This window comes from Microtus oregoni, unplaced genomic scaffold (assembly GCF_018167655.1).
Source record: "Microtus oregoni isolate MIOR12 unplaced genomic scaffold, Mior012 000002F_ref0000024, whole genome shotgun sequence".
NCBI lineage: Eukaryota > Metazoa > Chordata > Mammalia > Rodentia > Cricetidae > Microtus > Microtus oregoni.
In genome coordinates this window covers 11,515,680-11,538,864 of record NW_024543061.1, presented here as the reverse complement: position 1 = coordinate 11,538,864, position 23,185 = coordinate 11,515,680, and the positions used below count along the sequence as shown (strand labels likewise).

At 40.2% G+C, this 23,185-nt stretch overlaps 1 gene segment (V, D, J or C); it reads left to right on the top strand.

Annotated features, from left to right (window-relative positions):
• The first annotated feature begins 6,538 nt into the window (after nt 1–6,538).
• LOC121433585 lies at nt 6,539–7,173 on the top strand. The segment is given in 2 exon segments: nt 6,539–6,587; nt 6,791–7,173. Coding segments are annotated over 2 exon segments (432 nt in total).
• Nucleotides 7,174–23,185: the final 16,012 nt, after the last annotated feature.

The window sequence follows — 23,185 nt, the reverse complement described above, 5'->3', positions numbered from 1 at the left end:
GTTTTCCAAGTAACGGGAATTCCTTCCCCAGTGGCCCCTAGGAAAAACCCAGCCCTTGTCTAGAAGAGTGTTGTTGCACTGATACAGGATCCTTTTTCCCTGCTATCTCTTTCCTAATCCAAAGCTTGGATGATAGCCCATCCTAGTCATCATCTGTTGTGAGGCTGGGGAATATTCATTGCTAAGTTTAAATCCCATGCCTTTTAGCAGATCCCTCCCCCACAGAGAAACAGGGAGTTCTAATACATAGGGTTGAATACTGCTTGAATGACCTTCATCATCACTCCACTGCAGATGCCTAGCACTTATGTCTGGTGCCTTAGCATAGTCTAGGCCTTGCAGGGTGTGTGAGGAGGTTTGAATAGGCCAACCTGATGGCCAATCCTTTTTTGCTATAACACTTTTATCAGCGTCTGTGTCCAACAGGCCAAGTGTACACTTCCCATCTATCTTGAGTGACAAGACTGGGCGTCGATCCAAATCAAGAGACATGAAGGTCAAATCTGTGCCTGACGAGCCAAAGCCTTTGTCTCCTCTTTCTGTGGGGCAGGCTTCATAACGCCCATGAAGGCAGGGAAGGAGAATGAGTTGAGCAATTCGATCTCCAGGAGAAATTGCAGAAATGCCTCTTGGGGACTCTACCATAATTTTGACTACCCCAGTATAATCCGGGTCTATAATTCCAGGAGGAACTCTTAGGCCCCTCAGTGTTGTGGAGGACCTCCCTATAAGCAGTCCTACTGACCCTGGGTCAAGAGGCCCCCTAAAGTCTGAATCCACCAACTGGACCCCCATCTGAGGGGTTAATACGATTCTGGTGGTGGCACGGAGGTCCAGTCCGGCTGAACCCGCAGTGGCTCTCCGTGGTCCTTCGGATGTCGGAGAGAAGGCCACATCCCCTGGCTCCTGTCTTGGTCCTGACTCTCGACTGCCCCATATATTTGTGGGCCCTGGGTGCGGGGGCCTGCTGCCCGTTTTTTGGACGGGAGCCTATACTGGCCTGAGGTAAAGGCTGGCCATTTATATATTTCACTGACTGGCATTCATTTGCCCGATGTTTGCCCTTCTTACACCTAGGACAAATATCCGGTTGAGCTAGACGTTGGCCAGCGGGCCCCTGAGAAGCACCTGGGCAGTATCGCTTTAAATGTCCTACCTGGCCACATTTAAAGCAGGCACCGGAAACTGATCTTTTCCCTTGTGTTAGCTGGACCACTGCGGCTGCTAGGCCAGCATTGGTAAGCAGTCCTCCTAACTCTCTGCAAACCTTCATCCATGCCTCAAGGCCTCGGCTTTTGTAAGGAGTTTAGCATTCCTGCATTCTTTTGTACATTGCTCATATACCAGTTGTTTTATCAATGGCATGGCCTGATCAGGGTCCCCAAAAAGTCTGCCTGCAGCCTCAACCATGCGAGCGACAAAATCGGAAAATGGCTCAGTAGGGCCTTGTATGATTTTGGTAAGATTGCCATTTACTTCTCCTTTATTAGGCAAAGCCTTCCAGGCTTTAATGCCAATTCTATTGACTTGTTCAAGAACTTGAATTGAATATCCGGTCTGGTGATTGGCAAAACGACCCTGACCTAGCAACATATCTCTGTCCCAAGCAGCATTCCCTGCTGCTTGATTGGCAGCAGCCTCCTCATTCGCGAACTCTATTAAAAAAAGCTCTCCAGTCTAAATATTGTCCTGGGCTCAGACAAGCACGAGCAAGTCCACTCCAGTCATTGGGAGTCATGCAATATCGACTTAAAGCCTCTACTTGTGCCACTGTGAAGGAAGCGTTAGTCCCATAAGTTCTCACGGACTCCGCTAAGAATTTAATAATCTAAAAGTCTAGAGGTTCCTCATATCTGTTTCCCTGCGGATCTTGGAATACTGGGTATGCAAGTACAGGTCAGTTCTCACCGCCTTCCAGACTCCCGGACAGAATGAGCGTCCGGAGCCACCTTGACCCTCTCCCACATAAGGTGGCGGAGCCTAGGGTGTCAAGGGGTGGGGCATTAGGGCTTTTGGAGCCCTTTCTTCCTTTTTTCTTTCCCTCTTTCTTAATTTTGCCTTAGCCAGTTTTTCTATGAGCGCCTGTAGCTCTTCATCTGACTCATCTGATTCTGGATCTCCCTCCTGTAGCCTTTCTAAGTCAGCAAGGTCTGGGTACAGTGTTCCTGGCTTTTGATGATTCTTTTCACTGCCTGCTTCCTCTGACTGTTCTGATCTTTCCTCTTGTAGCATTTGTAATGCAGACTGTCCTGTTTTTCACAGCTTTACTGCAGCACTCATCCTCAAGACAGCCTTTTATGAGTTTCCAAACAGGTCTCACTCCTCCTTTAAGGGTTCCCTGTTCATATGCAAATTCTAGATCCCTTCCTAGTTTCTCCCAAGATGAAATTGAGAGGGTCCCTGAATCTGCGAACCAAGGTGCAATGGTATCGCACTCATCCAGGAATCTCTCTAAGGTACTCTGTAGTAATATGGGGCGGCAGGGCTGCGTCCCCCACACCCGGCCGCCCACATGGCTAGCTTATGCTCCGAAATAACAACACACAAACTGTATTCTTTTAATCACTGCTTGGCCCATTCTCTTCTAGGCTAATTCTCACATATTAATTTAGCCCATTCCTAATCATCTGTGTGTAGCACCCCAAGGTGCGCTTACCGGGGAGATTCTAGCCTAGTCCATCCTGGGTCCGAGCTTCATCCCGGGAGCAGGGCATGGCGTCTCTCTCAGGCGTCTGCTCCCGCGAGGAAAGCGGTCGAGTCTCCGAGCTCACTTCCTCTTCCTCCCAGCATTTTGTTCTGTTTACTCCTCCCACCTATCCTCTAACCAATAAAATGGGCCAGGGCAGTGCCTTTATTAGCCAATGACCTTCCTCCATCAGTACTCCTTTTAATTTTCAAATTCTTCGAACGAAGCAGCTCATTGAGAGCCAAAAAAATTGGGTGCGAGTGGGAAGCGTTCATAGCTAAGCCTGTACTGTTTTTCTTTTTTTCTTTTCTTTTTGATTTTGTCCTTTGCTTTATTGGTATAATACAATGCATGTTTTGTTGATAAATTTTGACTGTGAAGCCAGTTACAGTTAGGATTAATTCCTCTCAGTCGTAGTATGATAGTATTTGAAATGAAGAATTTTATGCTTATGCATGTAGGATATATTGGCCTAGGTTTTTCTTTTCTTGTAGTATCTTTGCCTGGTTTTGCTATCAGGATAACACTGGTCTAGCAGAATTAGTTGATAAACAATCTTTTATTTTGAAGAGTTCAGAAGGATTGGTATTATTTATCTAAATAGGAAATTCATCTGCACCTAGGTTTTTCTTTATAAAAAGTTTAAAAATCTTTTAGGCGATTTCTTTAGTATTTATATATGTTAATATATCTGTATCCTCTTGAAACAGTTTTTCCTTGAGAATCTTACTTTCAGCTCCCCTCTCTGTGAACTCGCCCCGCCCTCCCTTTGTCTTCAGAGGAGAGCTAGACTGCCAGTCTCTGCCACTAACTCTCACCTTATTTTGGGAGTTTACCTCCCCCACTCTCTCTTTATTTACAGAGAAGAGCTAATTACCCGCTCTAGTCGCAGATTCCCAAATCCTTTGGGAACTTTCCCCTGCCCTCTCTTTGTTTACAGAGAAGAGTTAATTACCCTGCTTTTGTCGTGGACCCCAAATTACCTTGGAGTTTTCCAGCACTCTGCCCTGACTGCAAAAAAGTTCTGAGTCCTCAGTGAGGGGAAATTTTCCCCATACGTGGCCACCAGCTGTTGCGACCGCCTTGGCCAGCAAGGAAGACGCAACACCGGACTCTTCTTTTAGCAGTTTATTCAGGAACCTTGAACAGTCTTCAAATACCGGGGAAAGCCAACCCACAGCTAAAGTAGCCCCGGGTCAGCCAGTCCCAGGAAGCTACGTGGGAAATGCGGATAAGTCTAGGTACACGAAAGCAAGCCACATTCTCAGTTTAGACCATATATGGAATGGTATGTAACTTAGACCACCTTATCAGTCTTAGCCATATATGGGAATAGTATGTGACTTAGAGCACATTCTCAAAAGGGGGTGATGGGCAGAAAGCAGCACCACCCTCATGGCACTGCACAATGCAGCCCTCTACACTTAGCCATCAGAGAAATGTAAATCAAAACAACTCTGAGATATCATCTTACATGTTGGAGAGGACATGGAATAAACGGAACACTCTTGCATTGCTGGTGGGAGTGCAAGCTTGTACAGCCAATTTGGAACTCAGTATGGCAGTTTCTCACAAAACTGGGAATTAGTCTACCTCAAGACTCAGCAATATCACTCTTGGGCATATCCTCAAAGGATGCTCAATCATACCAAAAAGATACTTGTTCAATTGTGTTCATAGCAGCATTATTTGTGATAACCAGAAGTGGGAAACAACCTAAATGCCCCCCAACTGAAGAAAGGATAAAGAAAATGTACATTTACTCACCTGTAAAATACAATGACACTGTGAAATTTGGGGGCAAATGAATGGAACTAGAAAAGAATCATCCTGAATGAGGATCTGAAACCTAGAATGACAAACATGGTGTGTACTCACTCATAAGTGGATATTAGATATAAAGCAAATGATAGACAGGGTAAAATTCACTGCCCCAGAGAAGCTAGGTAACAAGGAGAACCCTCAGAGGGATACATGGATGGCCCTGCGAATGGGAAATAGATGAGATCTCCTGATGTGTGATGTCCTTCTTTTTTTTTTTTTTTTTTTTTTTTTTTTTTTGGTTTTTCGAGATAGGGTTTCTCTGTGGCTTTGGAGCCTGTCCTGGAACTAGCTCTATAGACCAGGCTGGTCTCGAACTCACAGAGATCCGCCTACCTCTGCCTTCCGAGTGCTGGGATTAAAGGCGTGCGTCACCATCGCCCGGCTGTGATGTCCTTCTGTATATGTGTTGATATGTAAAGCTGTTTTGACCAATGACTTAGTAGAGTAAAGTTAGGAGTGAAATCTGAAAATAGAGAGAGTGTCTAGTTCAGACAGGTACCATGTAGTTGCTAAAGGAGAAATTTGGCAGGATGTTGCTGGTAAGCCACAGTCTCATGGTGATACATAGATTAGTAGAAATGGTTTACTTTAAGATGAAAGAGCTAACTATGAATACACATGAGCCATTGACCAAATAGTGCTGTAATTAATATAGTTTCTTTGTGATGATTAAGGTCTGTGTGGCTGGGAAACAAAAGCACAGTCTCAGATTAAAATCTCCTGAGTAAACTGTTGTTGGGGTGAGGCAGAGAAGAGGGGATTTGGGGATGGGAACATGAGAGATCAGAATGGCAGATTTAGAGGAGGGAATGAGAGGGAAAGAAATGAAGGAGATATTTCGATAGAGAGGGTCATTAGGGGTGATGGAGAAACCTGGTACCAGGGAAATTCCCAGGAACCCACAAGGATGACCTCAACAAGACACCTAGCAATAGTGGAGAGGGTGCCTGAACTTATCTCCAGTAATCATATGATTTACTACCCCAACTGCCATCATAGAACCTTCATCCAGTAACGGATGAAAACATATATAGAGATGCACAGCCAAGCACTGGGCTGAGCTATGGGAGTTCAATCAAAGAGATGGAGGAGGCATTATATGAGCAAGTTGGGTCAAAATCATGGTGTGGAAACCCACAATACAGCTGGTGTGAGCTATTGGGAGCTCATGGACTTTAGACTGTCTGTTAGGGAGCCTGCATGGGACCGAACTAAGCCCTCTGTTTGTGGTGATAGTTGTATAGTTTGGTTGGGCTGTGGCCCCTAACAGTGGGACCAAAATCTGTCCCTGACACATGAGCTGACTTTTTGGAACCTATTCCCTATGCTTGGATGACTTACTCAGCCTTGATGCAGTGGGGAATAGTTCAGTCCTGCTTTTTACTATTCTTTGTTAATTCCCATGAGAGACCCATCCTTTCTGGGAAGTGCATTGGGGTGTAGAAAGGAGGTCAGTGAGGGAACTAATGACAGGACAGAGGGGAAACTGAGGTTGGTATGTAAAATAAATAAAAAATTAAATTAAAAAGTTACTTTAGAGATGGGAGACAATGAAAATAATTAGCATTAATTCTCTCATTTTTTGTCTTTCCTTTTCTCCCCTTCCAGTCTTCCTTTCTTTTATTGCACATTTTCTTCCTCTGTGTTTTCTAATTTGCTGTTTCAATTTTTTGAACATATCATTTCCCTAGGACTGTCAGACTGAGATAGTTTTCCTAATGTTTCTGCAAAAGTCACCTGATTTAAATATTTCTTGGATTTTAACCAAAGCTTCTAATAGAGATCCTAGTAGATTTCTGTTGGAGAGCTGTGAGTCAAAATCTTTCAGTGATTTCTCATGCTCTTTGTGGTGGTATATTTGCCTGTTGATCAACACTAACAACTCTAATACATATTTCTTAGGCATTTGCTTTTGTATTTCCTGACTGCTTTGCATGAGCCCCTCCAGCCCAACCCTACTGCTCAGAATTTATAAACCAGACTTTGACAGTGAGAAATGAGTTAATGCAGACAGGCACAGGGAGCAAGATGGAGTCACAGACCCAGATCTTCATGATATTGCTGTTCTGGGTTTCTGGTAAGAAAATGAAATGTATTATAATCTTTTTAGAGCAATTTCTTTGTATATAGGAAATAATCTACAATGTGTGTCAGGGTGCAATATTTTTATGCAATACTACTCTGACAATATAACATTACAAGGACATTAAATGACAAATTTCACCTGTATTAAATTCTCTATTTTTTATGTTGCATCCTCATTGGTTTTCCTGATTGCAGGTGCATGTGCAGATATCGTGATGACCCAGTCTTCATCCTCCCTGGCTGTGTCAGCAGGAGAGAAGGTCACCATCAGCTGCAAGTCCAGTCAGAGTCTTTTAAACAGTGGAAACCAGAAGAACTACCTGGCCTGGTACCAGCAGAAACCAGGGCAGTCTCCTAAACTATTGATCTACTGGGCATCCACTCGAAACGCTGGAGTGCCTGATCGCTTTACAGGCACTGGATCTCGGACAGATTTCACTCTCACCATTAGCAGTGTCCAGACTGAAGACCTGGCAGACTACTATTGTCTTCAGTATTACAGCTCTCCTCCCACAGTGCTTCAGCTTCCAACAAAAACCTCCTTTGAAAGTCTCACCAGCTGTGTGTACCACATATAGACTTGGACCTATGCACTTCCCCATTCTGCCTGAAAGCTGGTGCCTGAAACACTGGTAACAAAACTTGCAGAGCTCAGCAAAACTGATGGGTTCCATGTCTTTTATGTTTTTTGGTATGAAAAAGGTTTATATGATAATGCAAAGGAGAACTCAGCATTATCTTTTTTATTCTTTTTGTAACACATAACCACAGACTCTGTTGCTTGAATACGAGGAATCTCTCTTTTAGAGTTCTGGGCTGAAATGATGATGGAAAACTGTATTTTGGTTTGGAAGCTCTAGGAAAGTCTGTTTCCTGCTTTTTCTATATTTTGGAGTGCTTTCTTGCTTCTTTACTGGTGCTTACTTCTGTTTTTTCTTTAATTTTCATTTACATAAATTCTTTTAATTCTTATTGCATTTTATTTAATTTATTACCTCTATCTGTCTGTATGTGTGTGCATGTTTCTAGTTGCATATGTGACATGTCATGTTTCCAGAAGTCAGAGGACCCTTGGACTTGATTGCCTTTGTCATTTGTGTTCTGGGGACTGAACACAGGTTTCACATCAGGTTTATTGGCAGGTGACTTTGCAATCTGATCACCATTCTGTTTCCCCTTAAAATATTTTATTTGTATGAATTCATTGTACACAACCTTCTTAAAATAATGCTTTCTTAGTATATCATACACTTTTGTTTTTATTGAGCTATACATTTTTCTCTACTCTCCTCCCTTCCTCCCATCTCACCTTGTACCCTCTCTCATGACCCCCATGCTCCCTATTTATGCAGGAGTGCTTGTCTTTTTCATCTCCTGTGTAAATCCATGTATGTCTCTCTGGATCCTCTTAGTTGTCAAGTTTCTCTGAATTTGTGTCTGGTAGGCTGGCATTTCTTTGCTTAATATCTAAAAGCCACTTATGAGTGAATGCATATTATACTTGTCTTTTTGGGTCTGTGTTACCTCACTCAATATGTTTTGTTATATTACATTCATTTGGATGTAAATTCAAGCTGCCATTATTTTTTGTCACTGAATATATACTCTATTGTATAAATATACTATATTTCCTTTATCTATTCTTCAGTTTAGGGGCATCTAGACTGTTTCCAGGTTCTAGCTATTACAAATAATGCTGTTATGAACATAGTTGAGCATGTGTCCTTATGGTATGATTGTCTTTTGAATATATATTCATTAGCAATATTGAGGGATCTTGAGGTAGAACGTTTCCTAATTTTCTGAGAAATTGCCTTACTGAGTATATCATATATTTTGACCATTTTTTTCTTTTTCACTTTCCTGCTACTTTTCTTCCCTAATTCTTCTTTTAATTTTATCCCTGTTTCTTCTATACATACAGACACACCCATACCTACCCACTCAGCACATAGGTACATATGTACCCATATATGCAGTCATATGTATATATATATACATAGACACACACATTACACACACACGTATATATTATATGTGTATAATATATACATATACAGACATGAACTATACATACCTAGAATCCATAAAGTTAGGATCTGAAAAAGAAGAAAAATATGATATTTCTTGCCCTTGTTTCTCAGTCTCATCTTACTCTGAAGTCTCCATATCTGATTTTCCAATGTGGAAACTGAGAAGTAACCCTTCACATTAATGTCAGACATAATTTTGTGTCAGCAGAGTCTGCCTTCTAGTCTTTATATTTTATATCAATTAAAAAAGTTTGATGTTTTTAGAAGAAATTTTTTTTGCCCCCATATACAAAATTTGCTAGCTACTCATGTCCATATTCTGATTAAGAAACTTACTCAGCACCTTTCTTGGAAATATGTCAGGGAAAAAGAGCATTACAGATTACATAAAATTGCTGGAGACCTACAATACCTTGAAGCTGAGTGATTCTTTGAATGATTCTGGGCAGTGAACCCTTGAGTGTATTGTAGCATGAATAATAAAAACCCTGAGACAGATATTGGTGTTCAACCTGAAAACCAGAAAAGCAAATTAGTTAAGCTACTGGAGAAGTCTTACTTCTACCAAGAATGGGTGACCTCAAACTAAGCAGACTAAACCTATCTCTCCTCTCATTTTATATTCCCTCTGGTACTGGGATTAAACCTACGAGGCATCACCAACTGGATTTATTTCTGTATTGATCTTGTACAACACAGCGTGGCCTTGAAATCACAGAGATCCATCTGCCTCTGTATTCCCAGTCCTGGGATGAAAATATGTGCCACCACTCCTTGAAATCTAGTAGCTTGGCTTTGCCATTCTGACATTTAGGCAAGCTTTATTTATTAAAACATGAAAAAAATATCACTATATTTAGCCTCTTTTGTCTAAAATATAAAAGAAGGCTATAACTAATATAAGAAAAATCTATACACAGTAAATACAATAAATATATACAATATATACAGGCAATAAGTACATCAACAATATCAAGTCTATTTGCATTGGAAAAAGTCAGAGAAAATCTTCATATCTGTCTTATCTTGGTGAGCCCAAAGTCTTGTAATTTACTTTCTATTGAAACTTGCTATGTTTGGTAAACAAGGTAAACTTTTAACTACCTATTTTTTTCTTTTAATTTAATTTTTTATTAAAAATTTCCGCCTCCTCCCCACCTGCCTTTTCCCTCCTTCCCCCCACTCCCCTTGCCCCTCTCCCCTCCCCCTCCCTCTTCAGTTTGAAGAGCACTCAGGGTTCCCTGCCCTGTGGGCAGTCCAAGGTCCTTCTCCCTCCATTCAGGTATAGAAATTCACTTTTTGTCTGATGCTAACATGCTGAAATTTGGCCAAGAAGGATGAGGTTTATGTTTAGTGCAAAGAGAGCTCATGAGGCAATGTTCACAAATAGTTCCTGTAAATACTATTTAGTAAATGCCATGTTTGACACACAAGGAAGAAAATTGTGCGGAGGCTACTCATCGTTTCTGTCGTAGCTGAACTTTTAGGTCTTTCATTGTGTCATTTCCTGAACTAACAAAATGATATTACATATTGTACCCTCTATCCTGCATGATACACAGCAGATCCAGTTGCCACTAAGACCAATGAAGAGGCAACGGAGTGGTGGGAAAATTAGAGGATCTTTTTGTTGGCTTTTCAAAAAAATAATATTCTTACATGTATTTTTAATTTTTTATTATTTCTCTTTAAGCTTTCCTTTGGGGGTGATGCTACAAGCATGAAGAGCAGATATGGAGAAACTGAGAAATGAGAGGGCTTATGGTGCATGATGTGAAATTCCAAAAGAATCGATAAAAATTATTCAAAAAAAGAATTGTAGCTTCTGAACAATACCCAGCTCTACATGCTCCAGATTGAAATTGAGCATTTAGTAAATTAGAATTCTATGCAATCTGTAGTCAGACTCTCCTTTGTGCTGCCAGCTTACAAATAATGACACAGGTCCCAACTTTTCTGCTCATGTTCTCCCTCCTTCTGATCCTCATTGGGACCTTGGGAGCTCAGTCCAGTGCTCCAGTGTGGGTCTCTGTCTCTATCTCTATCCATCACCAGATGAGGGTTCTATGGTGATATGTAAGATATTCGTCAGTATTGCTATAGGATAGGGTCATTTCAGGTTCCCTATCCTCAGCTGCCCAAGGAGCTAACTGGGGACCTCGGCTTGGGCACCTGGGACCCACTCTAGGTTCAAGTCTCTTGCCAACCCCAGGGTGGCTCCCTTAACTAAGAATTGTGCTTCCATGCTCCCCTATCCAACCTTCCTTTATCCCAATCATCCTTTTTTCCCCAAATTCCCCCCATCCTCCCCTTCTCCCTTTTCTCTCTCCATCTCCCCTTACCCCGATCCCACCCCACCCCCAATCTCAATTTTCTCCCCGGCAATTTTGTCTACTTCCCATAGCCAAGAGGATAACTATATGTTTTTCCTTGGGTTCACCTTCTTACTCAGCTTCTATAGGTTCACCAATTGTAGACTCCGTGACCCTTATTTATAGCTAGAAACCAATTATGAGTGAGTACATCCCATGTTCATCTTTTTGGGTCTGGGTTACCTCACTCAGTATAGTGTTTTCTATTTCCATCCATTTGCATGCAAAATTCGAGAAGTCATTGCTTTTTACCGCCACATAGTACTCTAATGTGTAGATATTCCACACTTTCTTCATCCATTCTTCCATTGAAGGGTATCTAGGTTGTTTCCAGGTTCTGGCTATTACAAATAATACTGCTATGAACATAGTTGAACAAATGCTTTTGTCAGATGATAGAGCATCTCTTGGGTATATTCCCAGGAGTGGTATCGCTAGGTCCAGGGGTAGGTTGATCCCGAATTTCCTGAGAAACCAAAACACTGACTTCCACAGTGGTTGCACAAGATTGCATTCCCACCAGCAATGGATGAGGGTACCCGTTCCTCCACAGCCTCTCCAGCAAAGGTTATCCTTGGTGTTTTTGACTTTAGCCATTCTGACAGGTGTAAGATGATATCTCAAAGTTGTTTTGATTTGCATTTCCCTGATTGCTAAGGAAGTTGAGCACGACCTTAAGTGTCTTTTGGCCATTTGAACTTCTTCGGCTGAGAATTCTCTGTTCAGTTCAGTGCCCCATATTTTAATTGGGTTAATTAGCATTTTGAAGTCTAGTTTCTTGAGTTCTCTATATATTTTGGAAATGAGACCTTTGTCTGTTGCAGGGTTGGTGAAGATCTTCTCGCAGTCAGTAGGTTGCCTTTGTGTCTTAGTGACAATGTCCTTTGCTTTACAGAAGCTTCTCAGTTTAAGTAGGTCCCATTTATTCAATGTTGCCCTCAATGTCTGTGCTTCTGGGGTTATACATAGGAAGCGATCTCCTGTGCCCATCTCCTGTAGGGTATTTCCCACTTTCTCTTCTATCAGGTTCAGTGTGTTAGGGCTGATATTGAGGTCTTTAATCCATTTGGACTTGAGTTTTATGCACGGTGATAGATATGGGTCTATTTTCATTCTTCTACAGGTTGACATCCAGTTGTGCCAGCACCATTTGTTGAAGATGCTTTCTTTCTTCCATTGTATACTTTCAGCTCCTTTATCAAAAATGAGCTGTTCATAGGTTTGTGGGATAAAATCCGGGTCTTCTATACGATTCCATTGGTCGACTTCTCTGTTTTTATGCCAGTACCACACTGTTTTCATTACTGTAGCTCTGTAATAGAGTTTGAAGTCAAGGATGGTAATGCCTCCAGACAATCCTTTATTGTATAGGATTGTTTTGGCTATCCTGGTTTTTTTGTTTTTCCATAAAAAGTTGATTATTGTCCTTTTCAGATCTGTGAAGAATTTTGATGGGACCTTGATGGGGATTGCATTGAATCTATAAATTGCCTTTGGTAGCATTGCCATTTTTACTATGTTGATCCTCCCAATACAAGAGCAAGGGAGGTCCTTCCATTTTCTGGTATTCTCCTCAATTCCTTTCTTCAATGCCTTAAAGTTCTTGTCAAATAGATCTTTCACTTCCTTGGTTAGATTTACCCCAAGATATTTTATGCTGTTTGTGGCTATCGTGAATGATGAAGCTTCTCTGATTTCCCTCTCTGCTTCCATATCCTTTGTGTATAAGAGGGCGACTGATTTTTTGGAGTTTATCTTGTATCCTGCCACATTACTAAAGCCGTTTATCAGCTGTAAAAGTTCTTTGGTGGAGTTTTGGGGGTCGCTTATGTACACTATCATATCATCTGCAAATAACGAAAGTTTAACTTCTTCCTTTCCAATTCGAATCCCCTTGATCCCATTATGTTGTCTTATTGCTATTGCTAGAACATCAAGTACTGTATTGAAGAGGTATGGCTAGAGTGGACAGCCTTGTCGTGTTCCTGCGTTTAGTGGGATGGCTTTGAGTTTCTCTCCGTTTAATTTGATGTTAGCTGTCAGCTTGCTGTATATAGCTTTTATTATATTTAGGTATGACCCTTGTATCCCTAATCTCTCCAATACTTTTATCATAAAGGGATGTTGAATTTTGTCAAATGCTTTATCAGCATCTAATGAAATGATCATATGGTTTTTTTCATTCAGTTTATTTATATGATGGATTACATTGATAGATTTTTCTATGTTGAACCAGCCCTGCATCCCTGGGATGAAGCCTACTTGATCATAATGGATAATTTTTCTAATGTGTTCCCTGATTTGGTTTGCCAGTATTTTGTTGAGGATTTTTGCATCGATGTTCATGAGTGAGATTGGCCTATAATTCTCTTTCTTGGTTGAGTCTTTGTGTGGTTTTGGTATCAGAGTAACTGTAGCTTCATAAAAGGAGTTTGAGAATGTCTCTTCTGTTTCTACATTGTGAAATACATTAAGGAGTATAGGTATTAGGTCTTCTTGGAAGTTCTGGTAGAATTCCGCATTGAAACCATCTGGTCCTGAGCTTTTTTTGGTTGGGAGGTTTTTGATAACCTCTTCTAATTCTTCGTGACTAACAGGTCTATTTAGATTGTTCACCTGTTCCTGGTTTAACTTTGGTATATGGTATTTATCTAAAAAAAGTGTCCATTTCCTTTACATTTTCCAGTTTTGTGGCATATAGGCTTTGGTAGTAAGATCTAATGATTCTCTGAATTTCCTCTGTGTCTGTGGTTATGTCCCCCTTTTCATTTCTGATCTTATTAATTTGCAAATTCTCTCTCTGCCGTTTGATTAGTTTGGATAGGGGTTTGTCAATCTTGTTGATTTTCTCCAGGAACCAGCTTTTTGTTTCATTGATTCTTTGGATTGTTTTCTGTGTTTCTATTTTGTTGATTTCAGCCCTCAGTTTGATTATTTCCAGTCTTCTACTCCTCCTAGGTGAGTCTGATTCTTTTTTTTTTCTAGAGCTTTCAGGTGGGCTGTTAAGTCTCCAATTCGAGCTTTCTCTGTTTTCTTTAAGTGGACACTTAGTGCTATGAACTTTCCTCTTAGGACTGCTTTCATAGTGTCCCATAAGTTTAAGTATGTTGTTTCTTTATTTTCATTGAATTCCAGGAAGACTTTAATTTCTTTCTTTATTTCTTCCTTAATCCAGGTATGGTTCAGTAGTTGACTGTTCAGTTTCCATGACTTTGTCGGCTTTCTGGGAGTAGCATTGTTGTTGAATTCTAATTTTAATCCATGGTGATCTGATAAGACACAGGTGGTTCCTAATATTTTTTTGTAACTCTGGATGTTTGCTTTGTTACCGACTACGTGGTCGATTTTTGAGAAGGTTCCATGAGCTGCAGAGAAGAAGGTATATTCTTTCCTATTTGGGTGGAATGTTCTATAGATGTCTGTTAAGTCCATTTGATTCATTACCTCCATTAATTGTCTTATTTCTCTGTTAGGTTTCTGTCTGATTGACCTGTCCATTGGTGAGAGAGGAGTGTTGAAGTCTCCTACTATTAGTGTGTGCGGTTTGATGGCTGCCTTGAGTTTTAGCAATGTTTCTTTTATGTATGTGGGTCCTTTTATATTAGGGGCATAGATGTTCAGAATTGAGACTTCTTCCTGATGAATTGTTCCTGTTATGAGTATAAAATGTCTCTCTCCATCTTTTCTGATTGATTTAAGTTTGAAGTCAACTTTGTTAGAGATTAGTATGGCCACACCTGCTTGTTTCTTAGGTCCATTTGCTTGATAAGCCTTTTCCCAACCCTTTACTCTGAGTAGGTGCCTGTCTTTGTGGTTGAGGTGTGTTTCTTGTAAACAGCAGAATGTTGGATCCTGGTTTCGTATCCAATCTCTTTGCCTGTGCCTTTTTATAGGTGAGTTGAGTCCATTGACATTAAGTGATATTAATGACCAGTGGTTGTTAACTCCGGTCACTTTTTTAGTCATAGAGTTTGTGTGTTTCCCTTCTTTGATTTGTGTTGGTGAAGGGTCTCTAGATGTCTGAGTTATTGTGGTCATTGTTGGACTCCTTGGTTAGTGATTTTCCTTCTATTACTTTCTGTAAGACTGGATTTGTGGTTGCGTATTGTTTAAATTTGTTTTTATCCTGGAAAATTTTATTTTCTCCATTTATAGTGAATGAAAGCTTGGCTGGGTATAGTAATCTGGGCTTGCATCCATGGTCTCTCAGTTTCTGCAGTACATCTATCCATGACCTTCTGGCTTTCATGGTTTCCATGGAGAAGTCAGGTTTAAGTCTGATAGGTTTACCTTTATAAGTAATTTGGCCTTTTTTCTTTGCAGCTCTTAATATTCTTTCCTTATTCTGTATGCTTTGTGTTTTGATAATTATATGGTGAGGGGATGTTTTTTTTTTGATCCAGACTATTCGGTGTTCTGTATGCTTCTTGCACCTTCATAGGTATATCTTTCTTTAGGTTGGGAAAGTTTTCTTCTATAATTTTATTAAATATATTTTCTGGACCATTGAGCTGCACTTCTTCTCCTTCTTCTACTCCTATTATTCTTAGCTTTGGTCTTTTTATTGTGTCCCATATTTCTTGAATATTTTGTGATGAGAGTTTGTTGAACTTGCTGTTTTCTTTGATCAGTGTGTTTATTTTCTCTATGGGATCTTCAGAATCTGAGATTCTTTCTTCTAACTCTTGTATTCTGTTGGTTATGCTTGTTTCTGTAGACTCTGTTTGTTTACTTAAATTTTCCATGTCCAGCCGGCCCTCTGTTTGTGTTTTCTTCTTTGCCTCCATTTCAGTTTTCAAGTCTTGAACTGTTTCCATTATCTGTTTGATTGTTTTTCCATGGTTTTATAGGGCATCATTCACTGATTTATTCAATTCTTCAAACTTTCTGTTATATTTCTCATCCATTTCTATAAGGGCATTTTTTACATGCTGTTTAAGGGCGTCAATCACTTTCATGAAGTCAATCTTTTCTACTTCTTCTTGATTAAGGTGTTCATGTCCTCCCGTTGTGAGGTTCCTGATTTCTGGTCGCTTCATGTTGCTTTTCAGCTTGTTGGGCGTATTCTTGCCTTTTCGTCTACCCATCTCTTCTTCCAAATGCTCCCTTATGGATCTTCTTTTACTGGATCAGGTCTCCTTGCCTACCCAACACTGGCTTTCCCCAATGTTGGCTCTCCTGGCGCCGAGAGATCAGGCCTCCGTGCTGGTTGGGCAGATCGCAAACAAAGCGCCTACCCTGCTTGGTGCAGGCAGGCTATAGAAACAAAGGAACTCCTGCCCACTTGGGTGCCCCGAGGATTCGGACCCAGTGCCCAGACAGGCTGGGCTGGGTGATGTTATGTGCCGAAAGAGGGCGGTGCTGCCAAAGTGGGGAGGGTTCTGGATGGAAGCTGGTTGGGCTAGGAAGAAAGAGCCCAAGTGCCTTTTATTATTATGACTCTATCATACAACTTGTAGTTGGAAAGGTGGAAGCTAAGCATTTATTTGATTATTCAGAATTATTTAAGATATTTTCTTTTATTATTTAAAAACATACCAATCCAAATTTCCACTTCCTCTTCTCCTCCTACTCCCATCCCATTACCTCCACACCCCATCTTCCCACCCCTATAATAAAGAGTGGGCAAGGCACCCTTACCTATGTAAAGTCCAAGGCTCTCCCCACTACATCAAGGTTGAGCAAGGTATACATCAAAAGAGAATAGGATCCGAAAAAGTCAGTACATGCAGAAGAGATAAATCCCAGTGCCATTGTCATTGGCCATACAGTCTGCCCCAACTGTCAACCACATTCAGAAGGAGTAGTTTGATCCCATGCTCATTCACTCGAAGTTCAGTTGAAGTTGGTGAGCTACCATTAGCTTAGGCAAATAGTCTCAGTGGGTGAAACCCTCATGGTCTTGATTTTCTTGTTCATACTCTTCTTCCTTCTACTCTTTGACTGGACCTTGGGAGCTCAGTCCAGGGCTCTGATGTGGCCCTTTGCCTCTGTTTCCATCTGTTGTTGAATGAAGGTTCTATGATGATAATTAAGATAATTATAAGTCTGACTACAGGGCAAGGCCAGCTTGGGCACACTCTCCTATATTGCTTAGGGTCTTAGCTGGGGTCATCCTTGTGGATTCCTAGAATTTTATTTCTAGAACCAGGTTTCTTACTAATTCTAAAAAGGCTCCCTTAATCAAGATATCTCATTCCTTGCTCTCATATCTATCCTTCCTCTATCTCAACTATTCCCAACCCTTCCCTTCTCCCTTCCTCTTCCTCTTCTTCCCTCCTCTGCTCCTTCTCCCCTTCCTTCTACCCCCTACTCCATGCTCCCAAATATTGTCAGGTGATCTTGACTGCTTCTAAATTTCAGGTGAATCTATATTATGTTTTTCATTGGGTTCATCTTATTATTTAGCTTCTCTAGGATCCTGAACTATAGGCTCAATAACCTTTGTTTATGTCTATTATCCACTTATGAGAGAGCATATCCATGTTTTGGGGTCTGGGTTACCTCACTCAGGATAGTGTTTTCTAATTCCAACTATTTGCATGCAAAATTGAATGTGTTATTTTTTTCCACTGAGCAGTACTCTAATGTGTATACATGCCACAATTTCTTTATCCATTCTACCATTGAGGAGCATCTAGGTTGTTTACAAGTTCTGGCTATTACAAATAATGGTGCTATGAACATAGTTGAACAAATGCTTTTGTAGTATGATTGAGCATCTTTTGGGTATATTCCCAAGAGTGGTGGATTCTGAGGTAGGTAGATTCCCAATTTTCTGAGAAACTGTCACATTGATTTTTTAAAGTGGTTGTACAAGTTTGCATTCTCACCATCAATGGAAGAGTGTTTCCCTTACTCCACATCTTCTCCAGCATAAGCTATCATCAGTGTTTTTGATTTTAGCCATTCTGACAGGTGTAAGATGGTATTTCAGTGTTGTTGTGATTTTCATTTCATGGATAGCTAAGGAAGTACAACATGTCCTAAAGTATCTTTTGACCATTTGAAATTCTTCTGTTGAGAAATCCCTGTTTAGTTCAGTACATGATTTTTAATTGGATTACTTTGATTTTTAACATCTAATTTCTTGAGTTATTTATATAATTTGGAAATCAGTCCTTTGTCTGATGTGGGGTTGGCGAAGATCTTCTCCCAATCAGTAGGTTGCCTTTTGATCATATTGACTGTGTCTTTTGCTTTACAGAAGCTTCCCAGTTTCAGCAGGTCCCATTTATTCATTGTTGCTCTTATTGTCTGTGCTTCTGGAAGTGGTCTCCTGTGCTCAGGCATTGAAGGCTACTTCCCACTTTCTCTTCTATCAGGTTCAGTGTAGTCAGATTTATATTGAGGTCTTTAATCCATTTGTACGCGAATTTCATGCATGGTGATAGATATGCATCTATTTTCATTCTTCTACAGATTGATATTCAGTTATGCCTGCACCATTTGTTGAAGATGCTTTCTTTCTTCCATTGTATATTTTTAGCTTCTTTGTCAAAAATCAGGTGTTCATAGGTGTGTGGATTCATTTCCGGATCTAAAATCCAATTCCATTTGTCAACATCTTTGTTTTTATGCCAATAACAAGCAGTTTTCATTATTGTAGCTCTGTAATAGAACTTGATGTCAGAGATGGTAATGCCTCTGTAAGTTCCTTTACTGTACATGATTGTTTTGGCTATCCTGTGTTTTTTGTTTTTCCATATGAAGTTGATTATTATTCTTTCAACCTCTATGAAGAATTGCATTTGGATTCTGATGGGAATTGCATTGAATCTATAGATTGCTTTTTCTAGGATTGCCATTTTTACTATGTTGATCCTTCCTATCTAAGAGCATGGGAGATATTTCCAATTTCAAGTAACTTCTTCAATTTCTTTCTTCAAAGACTAAAGTTCTTGTCAAATAGGTCTTTCACTTCGTTGATCAGTGTTATTACAAGATACTTTATGCTATTTGTGGCTATTGTGAAAGGTGATGTTTCTCTGATTTCCCTCTCATCTTCTTTAGCCTTTGTGTATAGAAGGGCTACTGATTTTTGTGAGCTGATATTGTATCCTGCCATATCACTGAAGGTATTTATCAGCTGTAGTTGTTCTCTGGTAGAGGTTTTGTACTCTATCATATCATCTGCAAATAACGAAAGTTTGACTCCCTACTTTCCAATTTAAACCCCTTGACTCCTTATGTTGTCTTATTGCTATTGCAAGAACTTCAAGCACTATTTTGAAGAGATATGGAGAGAGTGGACAGCCTTGTCCTGTTCCCGATTTTAGTGGAATTGTTTTGAGTTTCTCTCCATTTAATTTGATTTTAGCTGTTGGCTTGCTGATATTGCTTTTATTATATTTAGATATGATCCATGTATCCCTAATATCTCCAATACCATTATGATAAAGGGATGTTGAATTTTGTCAAATGATTTTCAACATCTAATGAAATGATCATATGATTTATTTATTTCAGCTTATTTATATGATGGATTACATTGATTGATTTTCATATGTTGAACCAGCCCTGCATCTCTGGGATGAAGCCAACTTGATCATAATGGATGATTTTTTGATATGATCTTGGATTTGATTTGCCAGTATTTTACTGAGAATTCTTTGCAACAATGTTCATGAGTGAGAATGGTCTGTAATTCTCTTTCTTGATTGAGGCTTTGTGCAGTTTTGGTATCAGGCTAACTGTAGCCTCATTAAAAGAGTTTGGCAATGACCCTTATGTTTCTGTTATGTGGAACACATTGAGGAGTTTGTATATTAGCTCTTCTTGGAATTTATGGTAGTATTCTCCAGTAAAAGCATACAGCCCTGGTCTTTTTTTGGTTTGGAGTTTTTTGATGACAGCTTCTATTTTCTTGCACCTTGTTGGTCTATTTAAATTGTTCACCTGGTATTAATTTAATTTTGGTATATGGTATCAGTCTAAAAAATTGTCTGTTTATTTTACATTTTCCAATTTTGTGGGGTACAGGCTTTTGAAGTAAGATATATTGATTCTCTGAATTTCCTCAGTATCTGTTGTTATGTACCCCTTGTCACTTCTGATCTTGTTAATTTGGATATTCTTTCTCTGTCTTTTCATTAGTTTTGATAAGGGTTTGACAATCTTGTTGATTTTCTCAAAGAACCAGCATTTTGTTTCAATGATTTTTTTTGTATTGTTTTCTTTGTTTCTATTTTGTTGATTTCAGCCCTCAATTTGATTATTTCCAGTCTTCTACTCCTCCTGAGTGAGTTTGCTTTCTTTTTTTCTAGAGCTTTCTCATATGCTGTTAAGTCTCTAATGTGAGCTTTCTCCATTTTCTTTATGTGAGCACTTAGTGCTATAAAGTTTCCTCTTAGCACTGCATCATACTGTCCCATAGGTTTGAATATGTTGTGCCTCCATTTTCATTGAATTCACGGAAGACTTCGATTTCTTTCTATTTCTTCCTTGACGTAGGGGTGGTTCAGTAGTTAACTGTTCAGATTCTATGAATTTGTGGGCTTTTTGAGGGTAGTATTGTTGTTAAATTCTAACCTTAATCCATGGCGATCTGATAAGACACAGGTGGTTACTCCATTTTTTTTTAAATGTATTTGTGGAGGTTTGCTTTGTTACTGAGTATGTGATCAATTTTATAGAAGGTTCCATGAGGTGCTGAGAAGAAGGTATATTCTCTCCTGTTTGGGTGGAATGTTATACAGATGTCTGTTAAGACCAGTTGATTCATTACATCTGTTAACTCTCTTATATCTCTGTTACGTTTCTGTCTGGTTGATCTGTCTGTTGGTTAGAGAGGAATGCTGAAGTCTCCTACTACTAATGTGTAGCCTTCTGCACCTGAGATTCTTTCTTCTATCTCTTGTATTCTGATGGTTATTCTTATCTCTGTAGTTCCTCTTCGTTTACCTAGATTTTCCATATCCAGCTTTCCCTCATTTTGTGTTTTCTTTATTACCTCCATTTTGGTCTTCTTGAACTGTTTCCTTCAACTGTTTGATTGCTTTTTCTTGGTTTCCTTGGGTATCTTTGTGGGATATCTTTGTTTATTAATTTGTTCTAACTTTTTGTTTGTCTTCTATTCCATTTCTTTAAGGAAGTTTTCACTTCCTCTTTTAAGGTCTCCATCATTTTCATAAAATTACGTTTAAAGTCGTTTTCTTCTGCTTCTTCAGGTTTACGATGATCAAGTCTTCTTTCTGTGTGTTTGCTGGATTCTGGTGTTACCATGTTGTTTTTCAGGATGTTGGAGGATATCTTACATTGGCGCCTATCCATGTCCTCCTTCAGATGAGTCCAGCAGAGTCTTGGTGTCTTGGTCCAATCTTTTGCTCTGGCTGTCTGAGTACTTGGGAGTTTTTCTTAGTCTGCCCTCTCTTAGGTAGCCTAAGTATTTGAGCAAGCTCTGTAGCCTGGTTTTCTCTGGTCCCTTAAGCACTGGAGCAGGCTGTGTTGCAGAGTTCCAAGGACCTCTAAGGCAAAAGGTCATCCTGCTTGGGGGCAGGATGGGTTGTGGGAAAGAAAGCCCAGAAGCAGGAATACTCCCCACTGGCTGGCTAGAAAAGCTTAGAGAGTTTGGGAGGTGACCCTGGATTCTGTCTCACTGGAAAGGTCCCAGAGAGTGGCACTTCTGGCGCCAGCGACTCACCTTGCTGGTCCCCTCAGCAGTGGAGAAGGCTGTGTTGCAGGGTTCCAAGGAACCTGCAGGCAAAAGGGCATGCTTCGGGGCAGAGTGGTGCTTCTGTCGCCACTGACACTCCTCTCTGGTTCCCTTAGCACTTGAGCAGGCTGTGTTCAGGGTTCCCAGGACCTTACAGGCCAAAGGGTGAACTTGGGGGCAGGGTGCATTGTGGGAAAGAAAGCACAGCCCAAGAACACTCCTTGCTGGCTCTCTGGTACCCTCAGCAATGGAGCAGGCTGTGTTGTAGGGTTCCAAGGACCTCGTAGGTAAAAGGGTGGGCTTAGGGGCAGAGTGGTGCTTCTGGTACAGCTGACTCACCTCTCTGTTCCCCTCAGCAGTAGAGCAGGCTGTGTTTCCAAGAGTTACTAATTCTTAAAAAGTTCCTTATTAAATGGTAGAGCAAAGATGGATGAGAACTAGCAGTTAAAAGAACTTCATTCTTTTTCATTTTGGTTTCCAACACACACATCAACTAGCACAAAACCCCCTGAAACTCCAGCTCACTGGATTATGATGCCCTCATTTGACTGCTATGGACACTCACTCACACTTACACTCTCACTCCAAATTTAAACAAAATAAATTATTGAAAACAATAAATAGGAGGTCATATTGGTAAGATTGCTGCACTTGTAACAGCACAGTTGATTACAACAAAGACAGATGAGTCTGTGTTTGGTTCCCAGATCCCACATGGTGGAAACAAAGAACTAACTCCTGCACATTATCTTCTGACCTACTCCCTCTCTCCCTCTCCATCTTCCCTTCCCTTTCTCTCTCTCTCTCTCTTCTCTCTCTCTCTCTCTCTCAAACACACACACACACATACAGACACAGACACACACACATACGCACACACACACACACACACACACACGCACACACGCACATACACACCCCAAATGACTTTGGTTAACATTTTTCAAGTTGAAACAATTTGTATTTATTATCTCTTAAAAACACACTTTTTAAAAAACAGTAAATCTTAAGTGATAGGAAAGTCTAAAAAGGAACACTGAGGGTGGGATGGAATAGGGAAATATGCTATCAGGGCGACAGGGGAGAAAAAGGGAAAATCATCCAAAGACAAACATGTGATAATAAAAATTTAATGAATAATTATTAATTAAGAAACAATTATAAACGTCTACATTTTGTTGAGGAATCATTGAATTGCAAGGTATATTGGATGGGATAAACATGCAAATAATTTTTTCTCTTTTCTATTATTGTCTAGTATTTATTTTTTAATTTATTAGATGTAAAAAAAACAATACAAATTACCACTCCCTCCCCTCCTCCCATTCCCTCCACACACCCTCCCACCCCACCCATATCTAATCCTAAGAGAGAGTAAGGCACTTTGACAAGCAAATCCTTTTATAAAAATTTGTTTTATTATTTAAGATCTTTCCCCAAACAAGTTTAGAGTTGTGTATTGAGATGTCAGAGAGTAAGAGACAGCTGAGAGACTGAGCCTCAGTGAGCAGCAACCCCAGGAGGTTTTTGT